Consider the following 25,553-nt stretch of genomic DNA (forward strand, 5'->3'; position numbering starts at 1 on the left):
TTGTTATATCGTAAAATTTATTTATATTCTTACTAATATGAGGCTCTATCACAATTCTCAAACCAACATCAGGTTGAAAGTGACAGTAGGGTATCCGGTCTTGAAAATTGTGCTTCTATGTTTGTCTGCCAAAAATACTTGACAAACATTTTTGAAGAGTCACTTCTACGTTCGAGAATTCGGAAAGAGCAAGAGTAAATAGCTTTTGTTCGAGCAATTAGACGAATCTAAGAAAAAATAAGAATATAATTTGATGGTGCTAATCTGGACACATACATAGTATACAGCATATAAAGATAACTTCAGAATGAATGTAAAAGTATGGGCAACGTGAAATAAAATCTGCTATACGATGTAAGAAAAGTTGATTTTTTTTAATTTTACAAAACAATTACGAATTGAAACTTCAAAGTATTTTATCTCAGTATTCGAGGTTTTTCGCATACTGAAACATTGTTGGCTTACTATGCTGGTTAGGTACCTAGGAAATTTGACAAATAAGTTAACACTACTAATTGACTTTTTTAAAACTTAGATTCGTCTATTGTTCTTCGTAGTACGGTTATATTAGCAATGGATGCCTCAGATTATACGACTAAATGGTTCTTACATTCATTGCAATGTATGGCGAATGTGTACAGACATTTTGTTGGTTAGTTTGAAAAGTGCACATATATGTAAAAGTCAGATTATCAATCTTGTTCAATAGAGGCAGCTTGAACTAGCTTAGCGCTGCGCCGACTCACTCGGGTTTGCTGTCAAGACAATCAACCAAGTCAATGAGAAGCAACAGCTTGAAGTTTCTATAAGTTGCTTTTCAAATTGAACGCCGAAGCCAGTATGCACTACGACCTAAGTAGGTTGACGTAAATAAATGAACACAGAAACAAATTTGAATACAATCATTTAACAGGGCTCATCTTTGTTAGAAGGTAGATGCTTGTCAACCGTTCGCCTATACGTTCTTTCCAAGAAAAAAACCTATCAATCTATCACATTTCTATCTCACAAATTACTCAACGTTCTAAAATACCAAGTTGATTTATATAATTTCCACATTCGTAATGACCAGTACGAAAAATGATTAACTGTACGCAAATAATGCAAATCACGATTAAATGTACAAGGAAGATCATACTAAAAGACGCACCATTCCTACACCTTGTTCAAAATTTCGTGATAATACTCTCCGTAAACTGCATAGTTATAGTAGGAAATACGCTTGAAAGCCGTGGCCAAGCCCTCGACATCGTCGGCAAACTCTTGGAAGCCAGGTGGCGCTGGAATGGAACTGTTCGTCCTAAGCACCAACTGAATGTAGGCCAGTAAGCGTTTCCACATCAGATTCCGCACTGGGGACTCCTTTTTGGCAATCTGGAGAATCTGAGTTTTCAGCGCACTTTCCACTGCTTCTTCCAGCTTCGCTTGATGAAGCTCCTGCAACCGCGCAGCAATCACCGATCGCACGTGCAACCAAATGTTTTCGATGTTGTCATCCAAGTCCTTGGTGCTGCTGCAGTTTTGTAGCAGGATAACCAGCTCTTTGGCGAGATTACGACGAAGATCGGCGGCTTGGGCGATCGACGGTATGGCAGCACATGTAATGGCTAGCGTGGAGGCACAGGTGCATAAACGAGAAGCTCGTGTCTGTAAACCGATGACCCTGTCGCGGTCCATTTCCAACATTTCTGGAAACTCATTTTCCGTGTCCCAATCGATGAGCTCCAAGTATGCATTAAATATTGTGTCTTTAGATCGGCGATTTTGAGTGTCGCTAGCAGTAGCAGACGAACCGGTCGTCGTTTGTTCACCTTGGGCAGTGTTTGCTGCTATTTGATTACGTTTCAGCCACTTTTGTGTCTCTGGGAAACCATCCTTGTAGAGTTCGAGAAATTGTTTGAACTTTTGCTTTTCATATTCAACGGAGTTGGCAATGACATCATTCCTTGCGGCATCTAACAAACAGTTGGCCATGTCTAACTTCATGAGTTGAAGGGCTTCTAAAATTCCTCGGAACAGTTCTACAACATCTTGGATATCTTTTAGTTTGGCAATTTGCTCATCGCGAACTGGAGCGCACGAAAGGGCCATTATATGAATCACGAACTTTGCGTAAATCTGGAAATCCAGTACACCTTGTTCGGCCTGCTGCCGTATCACAGTTTCATCGAGAATTTCATTGATTCGTGCTAGGGCACGTTCGTTGTTTTTGCTAAGAACACTCTGGAAGGCATCCTTGATATCGGCCAAAAGCTGAATGGCCATATCGTAGCACGGCGGTTGACGAGCTAGCTGCTCCCGAAGCACTTCCCAATAGGCCTTGTGCATGGTATCTTTGATGATCCGCTCAAGCGAGTTTTCCGGAGGTTCGTACGGTTGCAGTTTAAAGTCACTGTTGATGGCAATTTCGTGAGCCAGGCTCATATTTTCGATGTTTTTAACGGCATCCTGAACCTCATCTAGAGTGAGTATTTTCGGAGGACTCCCGGATGTTCCTGGTAGGACGAATCGAGTTGGACCGGATCTGGAAAAAACGGGTTGTGTATTAGATAAATATTGAACGATATTAAACATAAGCAATCTGAGGAGTCTCTTGAAATTAGGCTTCCGAGCCTCTTGAAAGGAGGCTTCCGAGCCTCTTGAAAGAAGGCTTCCGAGCCTCTTGAAAGGAGGCTTCCAAGCCTCTTGAAAGGAGGCTTCCGAGCCTCTTGAAAGGAGGCTTCCGAGCCTCTTGAAAGGAGGCTTCCGAGCCTCTTGAAAGGAGGCTTCCAAGCCTCTTGAAAGGAGGCTTCCAAGCCTCTTGAAAGGAGGCTTCCGAGCCTCTTGAAAGGAGGCTTCCGAGCCTCTTGAAAGGAGGCTTGAGCCTCTTGAAGGAGGCTTCCAGGCCTCTTGAAAGGAGGCTTCTGAGCCTCTTGAAAGGAGGCCTGAGGCCTCTTGAAAGGAGGCTTCTGAGCCTCTTGAAAGGAGGCTTCTGGAGCCTCTTGAAAGGGAGGCTTCTGAGGCCTCTTGAAAGGAGGCTTCTGAGCCTCTTGAAAGGAGGCTCTTGAGCCTCTTGAAAGGAGGCTTCAGGCCTCTTGAAAGGAGGCCTGAGCCTCTTGAAAGGAGGCTTCTGAGCCTCTTGAAAGGAGGCTTGAGGCCTCTTGAAGGCTGAGCCTCTTGAAAGGAGGCTTCCGAGCCTCTCTTGAAAGGAGGTCTGGGCCTCTTGAAAGGAGGCTCTGAGCCTCTTGAAAGGAGGCTCTCCGAGGCCTCTTGAAAGGAGGCCTGAGCCCTCTTGAAAGGAGGCTTCCGGGCCTCTTGAAAGGAGGCTTCCAGGCCTCTTGAAGGAGGCTTCCAGGCCTCTTGAAAGGAGGCTCTGAGCCTCTTGAAAGGAGGCTCTGAGCCTCTTGAAAGGAGGCTCTGAGCCTCTTGAAAGGAGGCTCTGAGCCTCTTGAAAGGAGGCTTCCAGGCCTCTTGAAAGGAGGCCTGAGCCTCTTGAAAGGAGGCTTCCAGGCCTCTTGAAAGGAGGCTCTCCGAGCCTCTTGAAAGGAGGCTTCCTGAGCCTCTTGAAAGGAGGCTTCTGAGCCTCTTGAAAGGAGGCTCTGAGTCTCTGAAAAGGAGGCTTCTGAGCCTCTTGAAAGGAGGCTTCCAGGCCTCTTGAAAGGAGGCTTCTGAGGCCTCTTGAAGGAGGCTTCCAGGCCTCTTTAAAGGAGGCTTCTGAGCCTCTTGAAAGGAGGCTTCCAGGCCTCTTGAAAGGAGGCTTCTGAGCCTCTTGAAAGGAGGCTTGAGAGCCTCTTGAAAGGAGGCCTGAGGCCTCTTGAAAGGAGGCTCTGAGCCTCTTGAAAGGAGGCTTCCGGAGCCTCTTGAAAGGAGGCTTCTGAGCCTCTTGAAAGGAGGCCTGAGCCTCTTGAAAGGAGGCTTCTGAGCCTCTTGGAAAGGAGGCTTGAGCCTCTTGAAAGGAGACTTCTGAGCCTCTTGAAGGAGGCTTCTGAGCCTCTTGAAAGGAGGCTTGAGCCTCTTGAAAGGAGGCTTCCTGAGCCTCTTGAAAGGGAGGCTTCTGAGTCTCTTGAAAGGAGGCTTCCGAGCCGCTTGAAGGGAGGCTCTGAGCCTCTTGAAAGGAGGCTTCTGAGCCTCTTGAAAGGAGGCTCTGAGCCTCTTGAAAGGAGGCTTCTGAGCCTTTGAAAGGAGGCTTCTGAGCCTTTTGAAAATAGGCTTCCGAGCCTCTTGAAAGGAGGCTTCCGATCCTCTTGAAAGGAGGCTTCCGAGCCTCTTGAAAGGAGGCTTCCGAGCCTCTTGAAAGGAGGCTTCCGAGCCTCTTAAAAGGAGGCTTCCGAGCCTCTTGAAAGGAGGCTTCCGAGCCTCTTGAAGGGAGGCTTCCGAGCCTTTTAAAAGGAGGCTTACGAGCTGCTTCAGAAGATGTCTTTTGAAAGGTGGCTTCCAAGCTCCTGGCAACGAAGCTATTGAGCTTCTCGGAAAAGGCCTTCACTGCCCATGATCGCATATTTGTAACATTTGCATTTTGGTTGATTTTGTAAAAAGTTTGACAATCCTCCCCACAAACTCAAAAAAAAATCAATGGGATTAAATGTAGTAAATTGAGCTTTCTGAACGATTCATAGTTTTTTTTATAACATGAACAAAAATGCGAGTGTTACAAATGTTACGATCATGGGCAGTTCATGTCTCACAAATGAAGGCTTCCAAACCTTAAGATTCTAGATTTTAGTTCATAAGATTAGATTACATTGACGATTCTTTAACTTTGTTCATTCGACGTTTCGTCCTTTTGATCTTTTGCCCCACAGCCCTTCATACACTACACTGGTTGGGGTGGAAGGATTTAAAGTCTTTGATTTACTGATCGCCATGCATGTTATGTACAATACAAAGTATTAGAATAAAAAATATGTCAAAAGTTTTTATTTTGTGATTGTAATACATCCCCATTACACATTTTTGTCCGAGGTACCCTCTACATACTTAATTTTTTTTACCAACATTTACCAAGCATTTTAGGAAACTCGTTGTAATGTAGGTTGTCAAATTTGGTAATGTTTTGCAATTTAAATATATAGTACTTAGGTCATAACATTTTTAGATTTAAGGTATGAATAAACTAAAACATAAAGATGGTTCACATGTATGATCATTTTTTCACGGAAACAAATAATGTTACATGAAAAAAAATTGATGGAAACTTTCACTTTTGAAGGGCCTACGGTCAAACACTAAAAATGTATTAAGTAAGGGTCTGTTCACAAATTACGTAACGCAAAAATCCGAGTTGTTGACCCCCTCCCTCCCCCTCGTAACAAAAAGTAACATTTTTAGTACCCCCTCCCTCCCCCATGTAACGCGTAACTGTGTTTTTTCCCTTCTCTGAAGCATTTGGGTTTTGGTATTTTTTAACACTGTTAGAATAGGGACGGCACATGATTAAAAATCAAGGATATCAAGAATGCAGCTAGTAAAAACGAAAATAGAATTTGCGATCATGACCATTGACGTTTACAGTTTTGCGGAACTGTGGTGTCGAAAAATACACTATTCGCTTGGTATTTTTACGCATATCAGTCCCGCTATGTCAGCATGCTTGATTTCGATAATGACTAATATACGATAATGATAAACAGCGATTACTTCAATTAGTGATTAAAAAAAGACATTAAAAAAAAATTATTCGCGTTATGCGTAACATTTGGTAGTACCAACCCCCTCCCCCACCTTTTAGTGTAACAAAGTATAACACAAGTTGGACCTCCCCCCTCCCCCCAGAAGCGTTACGTAATTTGTGAACAGACCCTAATGTTAAACACAATCATAAGAAATAAAAATAAATAAATTTACAAAAAGCCATCAAGGTAAACATAAAAACCACCCTTCATCACCATCAGAACTTGGAACTCTGATGACTACCTTCTTCATTGCCATAAAGTGCAATATTATTATTTCTGCTTGCAATTCAATTCTCCGTCAATGAACTCTTTGTCTCAACATTCTACGCTTATTCAAGTTTGAGTTGCCTTATTTTTAACAAAAACAAGTCAGATTCGACGGAATTTTAAGTAGGTTAGACCTAGCGTGCACGCAATGCTAAAAAAAAATGCACACAACAACAAGGAAGAAAGACAATGACTCAAATACTGAGTGAATTATGTACTAAAATGCACTTACTTATCGGAGCTTTCGCTTTCAGTTCGGGCCCTTAGGATAGCATCCTCAATGTTGGCCGGAATGTCTTTTGCCTCGCTCGATGACGACGGTTCTGCTGCGGACCCAGACGAGTCCATCCTAAAATAAATAAAAAATCTCATGATTTTTGTCTCGATCCAGAAGAAAACTTTAAATGTATTGAAGATATGCTTGAACTGTATCGAATGGATAGAAATGGACCATCCTAACAATGCTCTCATATGCTCCCGCCGGTTAGTATTTCTACGACTAAAACTTATAAATAGAGCACACCAATCGTCGTAGTCAGTGCGAGTGATGTAAACCAGAAAGCGGTGGCAGAATTACCTTGAAAATGCATCAGCTGGCATGGTTTTTACTTTTATTCGCCTTGCTTGGCCAACGTTGCTTTTCCTCTCGCTAACCTGTCGATGCGATCTTTGAGCACTGTAGCGAAAACACACAAGATAGGAACGAAAACTGTAACAATTACCTACTACTTCGCGATGTTGTGTAGTTTACAAGTTATGTAAGTTTTTGGATAAATTGAACCACATCGCCATAAGCACGCCGTTGGAGTTTGATTGCAATAGAATAACTGTTTTGGACTATTGACTTTCTATTTGGAGTCACACGACAACAATAAGATGGTGGGATTTTATGCAAATGTCTATTGAACGATTTATTTTTTTTCACAATGATCTATATTTGAGTTGTACATCTTGTGAATTGCATGATTAAAAGATTTCATAGCAATGAAACCGATTTTAATTATCTCCAGTAAACTCCATTCAGGATTGATTATTTTTAGGCAGATTACAAAATTTGACCTTACAATTTTCAAGGCCAACCGCGCTTACCACACTAGAGTTATAGCGAACCGTTTGACCATGCGCCATGTGACTGCCCGGCTATTATTTTCTATCTTTTGGGTTAGAAAGAAGCTGATCTGACGCTAGCTAGAAAGACAACAAGCGCACCTCGCGTGCTTCTCTATTTTTGTGTTCATAAGTATAGGCACGGCATGCGCGACTGACTGTCGGTGGTTGGAAAGATATAAACGAGAGTGCGAAATGCGGTCAAATAGTGTCTGTGGTCGGGAACATTGGCCATCACACACGGTTGGAGTTGAATGATTTGGTTACGGGGGAGCGAATGTGATTTGGTCACGCCAAGGTGGTCATTGGGAACGTGCTGGTCAGCCAATGATAATCCAGTATGGCAATTAGTCTTCTAAATTTTGAGAGGTTCGTAACAGAAACCAAATGACATGTTGGTAATTGAATGCATTTCATATCGAGGAAAAAAATAGTTACTTGAAGTTGGAAATAAAAAGGAAATCCCCCAGCGCCGGACACCTCCCAATACCGGACACTTCTCAAAACAACACTTGCAGATATCCCTCCACCATATTATGTAGTACAAAAGAATGGTAAGTATTAAAAAGTCTCTTACCTGCATTGAATATCAGACCCTTATGTTGTAAACTTTGTACAAAATTTAAAAATGAACAAAAATGCCAAAAAAAATCATGTTTCGCCTTACTTTAGAAGGTTTGAATCAACAATATTGAAATCGATCGAGTGCATTCTGATTAAGTGGAGATGGTCAATATCAGTCATATTTTGAATAACGATCACGATACTATTCTAAACCATACTATTCTAAATGATGTCTTCATTCATGTAACAGGAATTTGGTCATATTTGAACATGATGAAATAATGCCCGATACTTGGGGACACTTTTCTGAACCGTAATATTTCTCACAAAAATGAATCATCAAAATACATCGTCGAAAAACGTGTTTAAATGGCCAAATATAGTTTGTATGAATCATTATTGATGATATTTTGTGTATATGGTATAGAAGTAAACACTAGCCGGCTTAGACAGTTTTTCGTTAAATGGCTTATGTGTTCGGCACTGGGGGATCTCCCCCTAATATAAATAGGTAATAAAACCCCTGATTAATTTACCTAGCTGTGATAATGCCATTCTCGTGGATAATAAAAATTAGATAGCATATATGTAAGGTAGAAATGTTTTTCAATTTAAGGATCAATTTAAGGTGATTCGGGGAGGCACTAGGGTAAAACGTCCTATCGTTGTGGTTTGTCCTAATGTTGCGGTAGTGTTTAAATAGTCCATCCTGGATGCAATAGCATCAAACACAATTGTGGATCCGCTAAAACTCTTTTGTTTGATAACATTGTGTTCAAAATGATGAAAAATCAACATTTTTCATTAAAAAATGCGTCCTTTGAGCCTATTATTGCGGTAGTGCTAAGGTCCTATTATTGTGGTATCGCTATCCATAATAAATACAGGCAATACCGCAACAATAGGACTGACCTTCAAAAAATATCGCAACGATAGGCAACTTCGTCCTATTTTTGCGGTAGTTTGTTTTTATTGTGATAAAAACAAAGCAACATAAGTTTAGTACAATAATTGACGTAATATTTACGAAACTAGAGATAACGAGCATCATATTCGACTACTGCTATGTAAAATAAGATAAACAGTTCATTTTTGAAGAATTTTCGAAATCAATTTTGTTTTGACATGGCGCTTAACCCCTCCATAATAGGTCGTTTTACCCTACACACCGTGTTATTTTTTTCCTATCTTTTGTCTATTTCTTTCTTTGGGAGGAGAAGGAAGTGTTGATGTAACACTTACTTAATAAGCGACACCCTCATAAGTACCACGAAGTTGGATATTGGGGAAGGTATTCGTTGGGTCAGGATTTGCCTGTAGCTGACAATGTGACCATGGTAGATATTACACCGTAACACACCACGCAAAGGTGGTGATTTCGATGCTGTCAGAAACAGAAACATTCACGATATAGTTAGAAGTTAGAAGTGAAAAGTGATTAGCAAGAAATAAGAAGTTAGAAGTGAGAAATTATAAGTGAGAAGTGAAAAGTGAGAAATGAGGAATGAGAAGTGAGAAGTGCGAAGTAACACGTAAGAAGTGAGAAGTGCGAAGTAACACGTAAGAAGTGAGCAGTGAGAAGTGAGTATAAGTATAAAATGAGAAGTGAGAAATGAGAAATTTAAAGCCAGACCGCATCGTGCTTTCGTGCTGTGCGGTTCTTTCTCTCTTTGCGGAAGAAAGTTTTTAATACTACCCGAAGCTATTTTAATTTCAACAGTGCTTCTCAGCGCTATTTGTACCCACTGATCCCGTTACGGCAAGGACCCGTGCCTTCGTTTTACGTTCGACCGTTTGCGGAAGTAAAATTCCGACAAGCGGTGGTAATCCTACAGGGACACCGTTCTGGGAAAAAACCTCTTAGAAGGTCACGTCTCCACGCTCAGCAATGAGCATTAATAAAAACAAGAGGAAGGGGAGTCTCTGAATTCTCCACTTCCTTCAAAGAAACAAGGTTTCAAGACCGTCCTGCCCAAGCGCGGAAAAAATAGAAGGAAGCTGGAGACTTCAGATATTCCTTCTAAATCTAATGTTGACATTGTTTCTTCTCCTATCGAACTGAGCAATCAGTTCGATTTGATTAATGATGAAATTGAGCAAATCGAATCTACCTTTAGCCCAGGTGATTCGATTCATGCGAAGAAACAAAGGATTCCGCCAATTGTGGTATCTGTTGCCGAGTTTTCTGGCTTTCGGAATGAAATCTTTTCAAGGTTTCATTTCAGATTGCAAGGAAGGGTGACTGCCGCGTTTTGTCGGGATCCTTTGACGATCGCAAACGTCTTCTCCAGTATTTAACTGAGAAGCGCCATAAATTCTTCACATACGACGACAAAACTGAGCGATTGTTCAAAGTCGTTTTGAAAGGTCTCCCCAGTGATGACAAATCACTGGATGAGATTAAAATTGAAATTTCTCAATTACTTGGATTTTCACCAGTCCAAGTAATTAAGATGAAAAAGAAATCCCACTCTGGTACTTCCCAGAGGGACATTTCTCAAGAATTTTATTTAGTTCATTTTAACAAAAGTGAACTAAATAATATGAAAAGTTTGGAAAAGGCCTGTATTATGTCTCATGTCCGTGTTACATGGGAACATTTCCGCAGGCCTGGGGGTAATTTCCAAAACCCCACCCAGTGCCGTAAGTGCCAAGAGTGGGGTCATGGAACCAAACATTGTCACATGGATGCTAAATGCATGATTTGTGGCGGAACCTCTCACGCCAAGGACGCATGTCCTGTGAGAGAATATTCCAATAAATTTAAGTGCGCAAATTGTGAGGGCAATCATAAATCCAATTTCTGGGAATGCCCTTCACGCAAAAAAAAAATTGAATTCCCGTGCAAAATTGATGACGGGAAATTCCAATCGGATCCCAGATTAGACGGGTAGAAATTCAAAATTCGAAACCAGTTACCGGTCGAGCAATTCATACCCACCACAATCCACGAACAAATTTTGCTGCTCCTCAACGGGTAGCAATCACTTCAGTAAATTCCAATTTTTTCAATGTACCCACGTATGCAAACATCGCTGCTGGTAGACAAAATTTCACTTCTCAAAATGAGGTTTATACCCATGTCACAACGGAAAATAACGGCCATGTTGCCGATTCAGGTAGCATGTCTGCTTCCGATTTTGATTTTTTAGCTGAACAATTGCATCACATGATTGATGCAATGTTCAAAGCAAATACCACGTATTTAAAACCTGAAGCTGTTCAAAGCTACACACACAAAATTGTTATCGGACTCCGTTTTAATGGATCCAAATAATTGTGTGAAAGTTCTAAATTGGAATGCCCGCTCTCTAAAGGGTAAGGAAGATGAATTATTCAACTTCCTTTCAGTTCATAATGTGTATTTTGCCATTATAACTGGAACGTATTTAAAACCAGGAATCTCCATTAAAATAGATCCAAAATATTTTATCTACAGAAATGATCGTCTTGACAGCGCCTGTGGTGGGGTCGCCATTGTCATTAATAGACGTATCAAACATAAATTATTTTCTTCGTTTGAAACCAAAGTTTTTGAAACCTTTGGAGTTTCTGTTGAAACAAATTTTGGACAATTTTCCTTCATTGCAGCCTACTTGCCTTTTCAATGCAATGGGCAACAAAAGAATTTGTTGAAAGCTGATCTTCAAATTCTGACTCGCAACAAATCAAAATTCTTCGTAATTGGTGACTTCAATGCCAAACACCGTTCATGGAATAATGCTCAAAGCAATTCCAACGGCAAAATTTTATTTGAAGATTGTTCTGCGGGATATTATACTATTCAATATCCCAATGGCCCTACTTGTTTTTCTTCCAGTCGAAATCCTTCTACAATTGATTTATTTTTAACGGATTCAAGTCAGCTGTGTGGCCAATTGGTAACTCATACTGACTTTGACTCTGACCACCTTCCTGTGACGTTTGAAATCTCACAAGAAGCCATTTATAATCGAAACAGCTCTACTTTTAATTATCATATAGCTGATTGGGATTTATATAAAACGTATATCGATAGGAATTTTGATGTTGATATTCCTCTCGATACCAAAAGTGATATTGATAATGCTCTCGTATCTTTGACAAATTTAATTGTCGAAGCCAGAGGCATTGCAATTCCTAAATGTGAAATTAAATTCAACTCCATTATTATTGACGACGATCTTCAGCTACTGATCCGTCTTAAAAATGTGAGACGAATGCAATACCAAAGAACTCGCGATCCCGCCTTGAAAGTTATTTGGCGAGATTTGCAAAATTAAATTTGCAAGATTAAAAATCGTTTCGCTATTCTGAGAAATACCAACTTTGAGAATAATGTCTCGAAGTTGGATCCCAGTTCGAAACCCTTTTGGAAATTAACGAAAGTTCTTAAAATACCTCAAAAGCCAATTTCAGCGCTTAAAGAGGGAAATAAAATGTTATTAACAAATGGCGAAAAAGCTCAAAAACTTGCTCAGCAGTTCGAGAGTGTTCATAATTTTAGTCTAGGTGTCACTAGCCCAATTGAGGATCAGGTTACACGGAGCTTCGAAGACATTCTCAACCAAGACAATGTTTTTGACCCTTCGTTGGGAACTAATTTGGATGAAGTGAGATCTATTACTAGAAAATTTAAAAATATGAAAGCACCGGGTGATGATGGTATTTTCTACATACTTATCAAAAAACTTCCTGAGAGCTCTTTATCCTTTTTGGTTAATTTATTTAACAAATGTTTTCAATTGGCATACTTCCCAGATAAATGGAAAAACGCCAAAGTTGTTCCAATTTTGAAGCCGGACAAAAATCCAGCTGAGGCTTCTAGTTATCGCCCAATCAGTTTGCTTTTTTCAATAAGCAAACTGTTTGAAAAGATTATTTTAAATAGAATGATGGTTCATATTAATGACAATTCTATTTTTGCTGATGAACAATTTGGTTTTCGCCATGGGCATTCAACCACTCATCAGTTATTAAGAGTTACGAACTTAATTCGGCTCAACAAATCTGAAGGATATTCGACTGGAGTTGCTCTTCTTGATATAGAGAAAGCATTTGACAGTGTTTGGCATGAAGGTTTGATTGTAAAATTGATGAATTTTAATTTTCCTCTGTACATTATTAAACTGATCCAAAATTATTTATCAGATCGCTCACTGCAGGTAAACTATCAGAATTCGAAATCTGATAAATTACCTGTAAGAGCTGGTGTTCCCCAAGGCAGCATACTGGGGCCCATATTGTATAACCTTTTTACTTCTGACTTACCTGATTTACCACCAAGGTATCAAAAATTTGTGTTTGCAGATGACACGGGCCTTTCAGCCAAAGTAATTTGTAGTAGATTGCAAATAAGTTTGGATATTTTCTCCACTTACTTGAGAAAATGGAAAATTTCCTCGAATGCTTCCGAAACTCAGATTATAATTTTCCCACATAGGCCGAGAGCTAGACCTGTGCGCCGCCGCGCCGCGCCGCCGCCGCCGGTAGTTTTACTCACGCCGCCGCCGCCGACGATTTTGGGTCGGCGCGCCGCCGATCATAATTTTGCCACGCCGATGACTAATCGCAATAAAAAAAATCAATCAACTTGAGTCGAGTTGAGTAAAATACGAGACACTGAAGATGGCCTTACAGAAGACGAAATACGTATCTGTAAGACAATACAACGTGGTGGAATTGATTGGAATAGTGTAATGATTGTTGTTGTTTGTTAGTTGTTAGAATTTTGTTGAGGTGGAACTCGTCAGAATTCAATTTCAAATCTACCTCAAGTAATGGTGCCTCTAAGACAGTGTGGTGACAAACATTGGTTAATGAATTGGTTGGTTGATTAGTTATGAATTTGAATTAGGCAGTATCTAGTAGATTTAATTTACTAAATAGAATAATACAAAAAATGTCGAAATGGTCTTTGGAATTCGTCTAAGCCAAAGCCTCATTCAGTCGAGCATCTAAATCTGTAGGCAGTGTTGTCCTACACTCTGTGCAAAAAATTCTGCTCTTCGATTTTACTCCATCCGAACGATTTTACAATCTTAACTATGTAAGTGCAAATAATAGAAGGCTGCATTCTATGAATTCCTTAAATAAGTTCTTCCAGAGATTGCATAAGGTATTTCTTCCAAATTTTCCTAAGGAATTTCTTCAGAACTTTTTCCAGCAATTCCTTTAAAACATTCTCCGGGAATTCTTCCAGAGCTTCCTGCAGGAATTCCATCGAAATTGCCTTCATGAGTTCTTTACAAAATTCTGAAAAAACAAAATTCAGATTTTTTCAGTGTTAGTTGTTTAATTTTATTTTTTCGAAAATTCAATTAGCAATTTCACCGAAAACTATTTCATTATCTAATTAATTTTCAATGGTTTTCCTGAAAGAAATCTGAATTATCCAAAGGAATTTTTGGTGTATTTTTTTTTAGATTACTCGAGGAAAATTTTTTGATGAGCTGTTACATGAATTTTTGGAAAAGTTTTTGAAGAAATTCCTGGAGGGTTTTGTGCAGGAATTTCTGAATGTATTTCCGAAGGCATTTGTACAAGAAAGCCTGAAGGGATTTTCGAAAATAATTCCCGTTTGAACTACTATAATGCTACGTTTAGACAAGGCAAGTGAATTGAGCAAGTCGCTTGAATCGAACGCGAACTGAACGTGTAAACACCTTAATTCAATTCACTTGAACGAAAAGAAAGTTGAACATGTTCAACTTTTGGCAAGTCAATTGAATTCAACTGAGTTGTTCAATTCACTTGCCCTGTCAAAACGTAGCATAAGAGATTTTGAAAGTATTTCTTTCCCGGAGACTTCCCAGAAAACTTTCAGTGGAAATTTTGAAGAATTTCTCGAGGAAATTTCGGAGAATTCCCCTTACAAGTTCCAAAGAATGTCTTTTGAAAATTCCAAAGACATCTTCTTGGATATTCCATAATGCTACCTTTGTAAATTCTAAATAATTTTCCGTTGAAGTGCGACATAATTTCTCTTGGAAATTCTAAAGAATCACTTGTAGTTTCTAAAGAAGTTCCTGCCGAAAATCAAAAGATATTTTAGTAGAATCTGCAATGTAATCAATGTAATCCAAGTGGAAATTTTGAGATTTTTTTCGAAATTTTTTATAGAACACTTTGGAGAATTTTCCTGCTCAAAACAGAAGAATTTGCTGTTGGAATCATGATATTTTTAAAACGTAGTTCAGACTATTACTTCAGTGAAATCCATCCAGATTATTTCGGTAAAGTCTTGCAAAAAAAAAAAAAAACGGAAAAATCGAAAAAAAAATCAAATAAGTGAACTCCGCACAAAGCTGCTCTATGAAATGTTTTCCAAAAAAAAGTCTACGTAAACTTTTAGTATACCCCCGCCCCTCTTCGTGGACTGACGTAGACTTTTTCGACCCCCCCTCAAGCGTCTACGTGGTTTATGGACAACCCTTAAAGGAATTTCTGAAGGAATTTCCGGAGGTGTTGTCAAAGGAATTTATGAAGAAATTTCTAACAGAACTCCAGAGGAAATGCATACTGGCATTTCTGAAGTAATTTTTAGATTTCTCAAGGAATTCCTTCGGATTTTTTTTGTAATTCTCCAAAAATTTCTATGGCGATTCGTCCAAGAATTCCCTCGGAAATAACCTCAAGAAGTTCTACAAAACTCCTCCGGAAGCGAATTCCAGAAAGTCTTTCGAAAATTCTCTTAGCTATATTCTGGAATTTCTCTCAGGAATTAGTTAGGAAAAAGTTCCTCCAGAAATTTGTTTAAGAAAACCTTGGGAAAATCGTTAAAGAGTTTTCCCAACAATTCCTCAAGAAATTCTTCTAAGCACTCTTTTGGAATTCCTTGCAAAGTTCTAGGACGAAATTTCCTTAAGAATTCCTGAACAAGTTCCCGAAGGAATCCGTAGAAGTCCCTGTAGTTTTTTTTTTTCAAAGTAACTCATGAAGACTGAGTTCTTCTTCTTTCTCTTTGAAAATCATTTGTTATTCCTTCAGAAGATTTTTTTAGTAGATCCTCTAAGAGTTCCTTGACAATTGTTCCTGAAACCCCATAGGAATTCTTCCAAAACTACGTTAAGCAATTTATAGAGAATTTCTCAGGCTAATCCTTTGAAAATTCCTCCAGTAAACCCTTGTCATAAGACGAGTTTGTACAATACTATTGAATTCCACCACTTAATTGTATCTTGACAGAAACGTATTTCGACCTCAATAGTAAGGCCGTCTTCAGTGTCTCGTACTTGACTCGACTAAGTTGACTAAGTCGAGTCAAGTACGAGACACCGAAGACGGCCTTACTGTTGAGGTCGAAATACGTTTCTGTCAAGATACAATTAAGTGGTGGAATTCAATGGGATTGTACAAACTCGTCCTATGACCAAGGATGTTATCGATCATTTAGTAATTCGCGTTCGATCATTTAGTAGTTTGTCAATAACTCATTCCAAAAGCTGAATTTCTAAATGTGTTGTATGGTGGACTTCTAGTGTGAAGGTTTTTCTACAACTCTGCCTAATGGTTCGTTGTTTAAATACCACTAGTAACGGAGTTATAGCTGAAGTTTCAGAAACTTGGACTAAATGATTACAAAATTACAATCATTTAGTTTAAGCTACTGCATCTAGCGCTATAACTCCGTTATTAGTTGAATTCTAGCAACAAACCATTAGGCAGAGTTGTAGAAAAACCTTCGCACTAAAGTCCACCATACAACACATTTCGAAATTCAACTTTTGGAATGAGTTATTGGCAAACTACTAAATGATCGAACGCGAATTACTAAATGATCGATAACATCCTTGCCTATGACAAGTGTAGACATTCCACTAAAAAGCTCAAAATAATTTTCTTAACAAAATGTCCTCCAGTAATTTTTTTTGTAACTTCATGAAGCTACCTACTGACACTGACAAAACTAGCTCTGTACACATCGTTGATTCATCTAGTCGTTCTGTAAGGCTATGAATCATGGACGTTAAAAGTGGCAGTTTATAAAATTCTCAAAGTGTTTGAATTGAAAATACTGTACTCAATTCTTGGCAGCGTGTTGGAAAATATTAAATGGCGCAGACGAATGAATGAATCACGAGTTAAACCAAGTATACAAAAATGCAGACATAAGCAGGTTGATAAAATAAGGCAGATTACAGTGGGTTGGACATGTAGTGCGTATGGAGGAAGAGAGACCAGCAAAAGAACTTGCAGAGAACCTGGAACAGGACGTTGGCTCTGGAGTGTACAATCGAGGTGGATGCGGAAGCATGGATTTTGGAAATACTGTTAGAAATTCCTTCGAAAATGTCTGTGGAGATTTGCTCAAAATTTTCTTAAAAGGTTCCTACTACACTTCAGGATTTTTTTTCGGAAAGTCCTTTAGAAAATTCTTCTAGGAATTGCATAAAAAATAGTTCATTCTATAATAAATTTCCGAATTCCTGCAGGAATATTGTATGTTTTACTAAAGAAATTTCCCAAAAAGAACCTGAATGGATTATTCTTTCTAAAATAAAAAAAAATCTACAGAAATTGTCATAGTATTTTACGAAGAAATTCCTAATGAAATTTCCTGAGAAATGCCTGTAAGAATTGAAAAAAATCGTAGTTTCCTCCAAATATTCTTTTAGAAACTCCACCAAGTACGTTGTTGGCATATTTAAGCAAATTTCAGGAAAAAATATTAGATTTTTCTGAAATTGAGTTCTTTTGAGATCAAAACGACTGAAGTGTATCAAAATCCTGAATCGGAAACAACTTTTGAAAAAAGTTATTAACAAATTAGTTCTATGACACCAAAATCTAGTTCTTAACACTTAGGGGTCACGAAAAAGTGAAACAGGATTTATTGTTAAAATTTGATTAACTGTATTGATTAGTATTAATTAGTATCGCCGGCCAGTGGCGTAGCCACGGAGGTGGTTTTAGGCATAAAACCCTCCCCAGAGACAAATTTTTTAGAAGAATTTTTTTTTCGAACCCTCTCATATAAAAAAATGTTCAGAAAACCCCAACCAGACCAATTTTCTGGCTACGCCACTGTCGCCGGCAATTGACTATTTTGAATGTGCTGTTTTATGATCGGCAAACGCAGAATATTGCAATTTTAATCCACTGAAGTCGGTTTTTATACGGGCTATTCCTACCGTGTGAATCAAAACCGCGTTAATCCAATTTTTTCAGTCATTGATTTTTTCATCCACGCCGGTTCACGCCGCTGCCGCCGCCGCCGATAAAAGTCAACGGCGCGCCGCCGTGATGCCGCCGCCGCCGGGGCAAAGTAACCACCACGCCGCCGCCGCCGATTATATGACCGGCGCACAGGTCTACCGAGAGCTTCTCATTTGAAACCTTCTAGCAGCCATATTGTCACTATGAATGGGGTTCCAATTAATTAGTCTAGCGAAGCTAAATATTTAGGACTTCTGCTAGATCAAAAATTAACTTTTAAAAATCACATTGAAGGCCTTCAAGCCAAATGTAACAAATTTATTAAGTGTCTATCTTATAAACAGAAAATCACAACTTAGTGTTAAGAACAAACTTTTGTTTTACAAACATTTTTTTAGGCTAGCCATGTTTTATGCTGTGCCAATATGGACTAGTTGCTGCAATAGCAGAAAGAATGCACTTCAGAGGATTCAAAATAAAATTTTGAAAATAATTATGCACAATGTTAAAAGACTATTATTCTTCCATTTACTTCCACTATTCACTTTTTATGTATCAACAACGACGTCGATAACAAACACTGAAGAAGTTTCCAAGTAGGAAACGAAATACGTATCTGTTTGTTGATACATAAAAGTGAATAGTGGAAGTAAATGGAAGAATAATAGTCTTTTAACCTTGTAGCATTTCCCCTAAGACGCTCTAAAATAATTAATCATCAAATGTACAATAAAATAATTTCCGATTTTCCACAAAAATCGTTGCAATCTTCTATTGAAACGATTAGCTCCTTGTACCCTTAGTATAAATTAGGTTAAGTTTAGTTTAAGTTTAAAACATTGTTATTCCTACATGGTTTAATAAAACCAGTGGAAAAACCTAACCGCCAGAGGCAATTGAAATGTATTAATGCTAACTAAAAATGTATCATAGCAAATAAGGATGATATTGTTAAGAAAACACGAAACACCTAGTCTAAGAGGTGAATACACTACTACTCAGCAGTAAGTAAGCATTTTAAACCAGGTAACATTAAATTAAGTTTGTATTGATTAACATGAATAAACAGTTACAAAGAATAAACTGTGACACTTATTTACTCAATGGAACAAGTTGATATACCTACATATGTATTCCGCAGATGAGCCAAATTTACAACAGTGTGAAAACAGAAGGCATGAGTAAAAATATTTTCCAGACTGGGATATCAAAATATACAATCCCAGTACCCTGTACAACGTCTATATTTGCTAAGTCAAGGAATAAACCTTGCTTCATTTGCCATCAAACATATTAACGATTCACTTTTATTGATCTGTATATAGGGGAGTTGCTCTGTTTATCATTTCATTGAAACAAATTTATTTCATCCTGAAATACGTAATCACTAATAGGATTATTTAGCATTCATGCTCACTGCTGAAAAACAATCACTAAGATAAGAAACAAATCAAATTGATTCCGATTTCTTTGTTTGATAGGATAAATGTTGGACCTATGAAATGAAAAACCAAACCAGTAACCCTATACTGTGGGGTACAGCGAACATAAAACTTGTTGAAAATATAAATGCGCAATTACTTGCACATGTATCCATTGCAAAAATCGTCTCAGTCGATTCAACTTCTACTGTGCCCCTATGCCCCGTGTATATTGTGCCGAAAATTCAAACCACTCATGGTAAACTTGAATCACCAAAACATCTCGCACTTTCGAGCGTTTTCGCACAAATTCTCGTCTGAATTTATTTCATAACCACCAGCTACGTTCAGTAGGTATGGCGATTGAAGTTTCCAGAAACGAAATGTTTGCAAACAAACTCCAAACATCAAGCGTATTGCGTCAGGCGTAACGGATCGATGATTATAAATTGGAACCAAAAGCACTCACTGCACTGTGTATTTCACCAATCAAATTAGTATTTTCACCGTTTCACTTTTGCTGTCTGTCGTTTCTGAAGGATATTCTATTTTATCAGCTGGAGAACGCGCTAACTGTATCGAACAAAGGTCTAGACAAGACTGTCGATGCCCTGTGCTAATGCTAGGCAACTGCCCCTTCTAGCTAAAGCTATAGCTCGCGCTGACTGCGCTGACTTCAGACCAAACACAACTATCTGATTGAACACCAGTTCAACGAAACGAGTCCACTATGGCATGGCTAGTTGTATCGTCATGGGAAGGAGTGCAACGAGCTCGAATCATATGTTCAACGGGGTGGTGTTGGTGGTTCAAGCGTCGCATCAGCGACGCCGTTACTGTGGGGACAACAGCGTAGTAGCGCCTGCGAGCGAATATTTATGTAGCTGAACCACGACAACGGGTTTATTGTGTACACTAAAATGTGTACAGAGCTTTTCAATCGGTGCGCTGTGTGAAAATGACAATATTATTTTCGAAGCCGGAGGAAGGTAGGGGAAAATGTGGTAAAACAGAACACTTTAATAGCCTATACAGAGTCAAACTAGGGACTTTACCATTTAATAATGGCGTTTCATATCATGTTTATCAAATGATAAAACTCGTAGTTTGAACATTCTGTATAGCAACTTCCGTTCAGTTCACCCAGAGAATGATGATAACTTGTTGATTATGTGGAACTGCAGATCTTTTCTGTGATTCTAAACAAGCAGTCGAAAAATAATCTTTGATCTAAGAAAAATTTTCTACATACTAAAATCAAACAAGTGGTACTTGATACTAGAAGGGCTACAGCTCTTCGATGAACCTACACCGAATGGAGTATTTTTCTCCACTGGACTCGATCCTGGGACAATCGCTTCCAGTCGCCCTGAACATTGAGCGCCCTCAGCTCCTCTTCAACTGTAAAAGCCATCGGGTACGCGGCCTTCCACGAAATCTTCGGCCTCTTCCGGGTTCTCTACTAAATATTATCTTCGCTTGACGTTCTTCCGGCATACGAACAACGTGTCCAGCCCACCGTAGTCTGCCGTGTTGTATAAGCTTAATAATATCCAGCCCTTTATACACCTGGTACAACTCGTGATTCATGCGACGCCGCCAGATACCATTCTCCTGTTTACCGCCGATTATTGTCCGCAGCACCTTACGCACTCCGAAAGCTCTCCGATCAGCCTCCTTTAACGTTCATGGCTCATGGCCGTATAAAGCCACCGGAAGAATCAGAGTAGTATACAGCGCGAATTTTGTCTTTGTTTGCAGACTACGGGACTTAAGCTGGTTACGGAGTCCGTAATAAGCCCTATTTGCAGCTGCATACGCCTTTTCACCTCGCGGGTAACATCATTATCGCACGTCACTAATGTTCCAAGATACACAAATTCTTCCACCACTTCTAATTTTTTACCATCCAGCACCATTTCACTACCACCACCACTAATGAACCCACGTTGATTACCAGCGACCATGTACTTCGTTTTGCTGGTATTGATCGTCATTCCAATCCTTGCTGCCTTCCTCTTAAAAGGCACATAAGCCTCTTCCACGGCACGGCGATCAATCCCGGTAATATCGATATCGTCCGCAAATCATATGCGAACTTGTAATAATGGTACCGCTTCTTTGAACACCAGCTCTCCTAATCGCTCCCTCGAGCGCTATATTGAACAGTAGATTCGAGAGTACATAACCCTGCTTTAAGCCATCTAAGGTTACAAATGACGTCAATATTTCATCCGCAACCCTTACACTTGATTTCGATCCGTCCAACGTTATACGAATCAGCCGTATCAGTTTCGCCGGAAAACCATGTTCAAGCATAATTTGCCATAATTCATTCCGTTTCACTGAATCGTACGCCGCTTTGAAATCAATAAACAGATTATGTGTCGGCAAGTTGTACTCCCGGAATTTATCAAGGATTTGTCTCAGGGTAAACATTTGATCCGAAGGACTCTTCAAGCGGTCTCAATCTGTTGAACAGAACACGGGACATAATTTTGTACGCCGAATTAAGGAGGATTATTCCTCGGTAATTAACGCACTCCAGTCTGTGCCCTTTCTTAAAGAGAGGACAAATGAGACCGTCCAACCAGCTAGCAGGCAATTCCTAGTCTTCCCATATTTTCGCAGTCTTATAGTCCTTCCCCGCAGTCTTATAGTTTATCAGGTCTTTAATAGCTTTTTTAACCTCATCTAGTGTAGGCGACTCCACAGCTTGTCCATTGTCGCTAATACTTATTCTGTTCACCGATGCACCGTCACTTCCACTGTTCAACAAAGTCTCGAAGTGTTGCTTCCACCTGGCAGTCACTTCGGTTTTATCTGTCAGCAAATTCCCTTCTTGGTCGTTGCACATGCCTCTATATGTTCCTCAATTAAAATCAATTGTTTCTTTGAAATAAATCAGAAAAATAAGCATATTTCAAATCAGTCTTAATCCAAATGAGCTCAAATTTTCAGAGGACAATAAGAACATGATAAAGAATCAGATGAGCGCTGTAGAACAAAATCGATTTTTTTAACCACCCCAATAACCTAATGACTTTTGCCTCACCTCAAGCGGCTCCTGATGAGAATTCACTAATCAACTATTATTATCTTTAAAATAATCTAAAATAAAAAACTTTCTACCAAAGCGCCTGCTGAACGCAAGTATGCAGGAGAACATGCATTATAGGACTCTTCGAATGCACCTGAAACACGTTTAAATTGTTTCAAACGGTTATCTTGAGGTTCTACGGCCAATATTTGATCGTAATTGAGATACTAATAGAATCCAATCGCTTTTAACATGAACTTGAGGCGGAAGAAAAAGGAGTGACCAAAATGAAGATATGTTTTTATGCATCAAACATTTATTGGTCACCTCATGTACAGTACATGGATGAACCATTAATTGGCAACTTCCAGGCTGTTTTCAATGATATCGATAACACATATTGCGAAACAATGTATATTTTTGGTTTAATCTATGTCAGTTGAGCAAATAAATGCATTTAAATGAATGTGGATACGTGTAGTTAGGTCATACAATTGAGATCTGTAGGTGGCTATTTTTAAAACCGGAGAAAATGACTATGTCCAAAATATATATATTTTTGATGTCCAAAAAGACAATATTTCAGTTCGCAATACATCACAGTTCAAACCAAGTTAAAGTAATTTACTCAAAAATTGTGCAATGGAGACACAAGGTCAATAATAGGTTAAGTATTTGGATGAACTTTGTGGTTTCCAATTGCTTTATTCTCTTCAATCTCGATATGTTTTCTAATGAACGTCTTGCGCTTGTCCAAGATACATCATTTAACTTACATATGCTAAAAACGCATGTTCGTGCAAGCAATGATAATAAATTATTATCAAGTCCCATGCCTAGTTAATTATGCGTTCATGTCCAATCGCATAAACATGTTCAGCCTCAGGATAATTAATGGGAAAAGATAAGGTCTATAAATTGCTAATATATTTTACACACACCACTCTCACGAAAATTCAGACATACACAGTAGACCTCTTCATGTTTTCAAAAAGTACAAAAATTCAACCGGTCAGCTCAGAATCACAATATTCTTATGCTAAAATAAGCCTCCTGTCAAATTTTCAGCTAATTCGGATAAAATTTCGAGGTGGCTCAAGTCGATTTAGTATTTTTGAACTGTTTTCAATTTTGAAAAAAATCTAACAAGAGATATAAATGCCAAAAATCATTGCAACAACCTCTAAACGGAAGCTTTTGATGTGCTCAACAAATCTTGTGAACAATGCGATTCGTTCCGTTCACGTTTTGACCATGTTAAAGTGATATTCAAGAAGTGCTATAAACACAGTATCCCCTAGAAGTCATTGTTCTACACAATTCTCGAATTTATTCCAAATTATTGCTAATTCATAATATTTCATAATTCATTCCATTATTATTGGGCTTCGTGGCCGTGTGGTTAGCGACGTCAATCGTCTAGACGCATGTGCTGTAGAGTGTGGGTTCGATTCCCGCCCCGGTAAGGAGAAAACTTTTCGTAAAGCGAAAAGTTCTACACTGGTCCACTGGTTGTTGTGTAAATGTCCTTTCCGTTGATTAATGCTAGATGTCAAGTGATCAGTCTGTGCGACCTCTGGTCGAAGACGGTGACCCTGTCTTTTTTTATTCCTGGACATTTGAGTAATATAACTGCCAATGTACGATTTACCGTTAAATTCTTAAAAAATCAGATGCTGAACATTTGTCATAAATTTACACGTTAAGATTTTTTCAAACAAGTTATTCGAACAAAGAAGCCGGAACAAATATGAATTCTTTGGTCTTTGGATAACGAAGGAGGTAGGCAAAAAAACAAAATGTATGTACATATAAATGAATTTCTGTCTGTCTGGCACTTATAGACTCGGAAACTACTGAACCGATCGGCATGAAAATTTATTTGCAGAGGTTTTTGGGACCGGGTAAGTTTTTGAAGATAGCTCGGCTCGAGACTCCTCCCTTCTTGGAAGGGGGACTCCCATACAAATAAAGAATTATTCAAGCAAATCTGGCATGTGGAGATTTTGGAAGGGAAGATATGTTTCTCTGGTGGTTCGAAACCCCTAATCCTTTTGGAAAGTGGAGCTCTCATACAAATGAAGCTTCACTTTCTGCACAACTCGAAAACTAATCAGGGAATAAATCAATTTCAGGCGAAACGATATTTGTCGGGTCCGCTAGTAAATGAATGAAAATTGCGAAACACATACAATTTTCTTGAGGAAGTCTCTGGTAAAGTTCAATATTTTATTATTTTTCCAATAAAATTTTGAATTCTGTACATAAATAATGAAATTAAGCCACAAGGGGGTAGAGACAGATAGAGAAATAATATTTTTCTGACCTTATTATTTTTGTTTCTTTGAAAAAACACAAAACGAGCGTTTACAGACAACAAAGAAAATGTTAATCCTGCTATAAGAACCAAAACAACTTTTTTTGCTTTGTGAATCACCAAGAAAGCAGCTAAAATACTATGTATTTTATTATGTAGTAGATTATATGAAATTGGGACTTCGAACAATGCAAGAACGAGCAACCATCCATTCTAAATAGTATACATCTTCTTATAACATCCAAAGATATTAATTATTGCAACTTTCTTCCAGCCCGACTTGCGCTGCCAATATGTAGTTGAGTAAACGACATGGAAACGACGCAATAGATCTAGCGATCAGAGAAAGAGCAACGCCTTGGTTAACGTATTATATACAGTGACACTGGATCTCAAACCACCTTCCTTGAAAGGAAAAATCAAGTTTTCAAGCTTCCTCGAATGAACAAAGAGAACCGAATCATCTGCCCCTCACTTACCTGCTTATTGATCTACTGCGAGTTTGGAGGAAACAAAGGACGAGGAACTAATCACTGTCTTGAGCGCACTTTTTTAAATTTCAGCCACAGTATCGATAGTAATATAATTGAAGATCTGTTCCAATAATTAAATAGAGACAACAAATTTGATCTAGTATCGTACCCAAAACACAATCCACAATACGCAATAAATTTTGCAAGTTGCCCTTCGCAAGTTGTTCCAAAACAAACGACTGCTGTCAAAACCAGCTGCTTGGCTTTGTTGGTGGTGAGTGTGAGTACGCACGTGAATATCGTGCGTGGTGGGTGGTGCACTGAAAGGAAAAACGGGAAAACTGGCGCTTGGCGAGGGTTTACCATACCGTTATTTTCAATTATTTCAACCGATTCAGGATTCATACGAGCATAGATTGATAACATTAGTATGTTTGCACTACGGCCTGAATAACATGTTATTCAAATTATAGACAAATGAAAGCTCATCAAGATAGCCGAATAACATGTTACAAGGCCCTAGTGGTATAATACCATAATATGTACTATGTTCGCACTAGGGCCTTGTAAATAACA

The 25,553-nt window shown here is 38.8% G+C and overlaps 1 protein-coding gene across 3 annotated transcripts; it reads right to left on the minus strand.

The window, feature by feature from the left end:
• On the minus strand, positions 1-25,211 carry LOC134205647 (T-complex protein 11-like protein 1). 3 transcript variants are annotated; one of them, XM_062681102.1, is made up of 4 exons: positions 24,984-25,211; positions 6,496-6,594; positions 6,151-6,267; positions 1-2,524 (listed from the first exon to the last, which is right to left on the minus strand). In XM_062681102.1, exons 2-4 carry the CDS (start codon positions 6,516-6,518, stop codon positions 1,156-1,158), a joined length of 1,509 nt encoding a protein of 502 aa, XP_062537086.1. In that variant the 5' UTR covers positions 6,519-6,594; positions 24,984-25,211; the 3' UTR covers positions 1-1,155. The 3 variants fall into 3 exon arrangements, with proteins under 3 accessions (XP_062537086.1, XP_062537085.1, XP_062537087.1); XM_062681101.1 differs by lacking the exon at positions 24,984-25,211 and adding an exon at positions 19,617-19,829; XM_062681103.1 differs by lacking the exon at positions 6,496-6,594.
• Between the last annotated feature and the right edge of the window lie 342 nt (positions 25,212-25,553).

The sequence above is a fragment of the Armigeres subalbatus genome, chromosome 1 (genome assembly GCF_024139115.2).
Source record: "Armigeres subalbatus isolate Guangzhou_Male chromosome 1, GZ_Asu_2, whole genome shotgun sequence".
In the NCBI taxonomy this organism is placed as follows: domain Eukaryota; kingdom Metazoa; phylum Arthropoda; class Insecta; order Diptera; family Culicidae; genus Armigeres; species Armigeres subalbatus.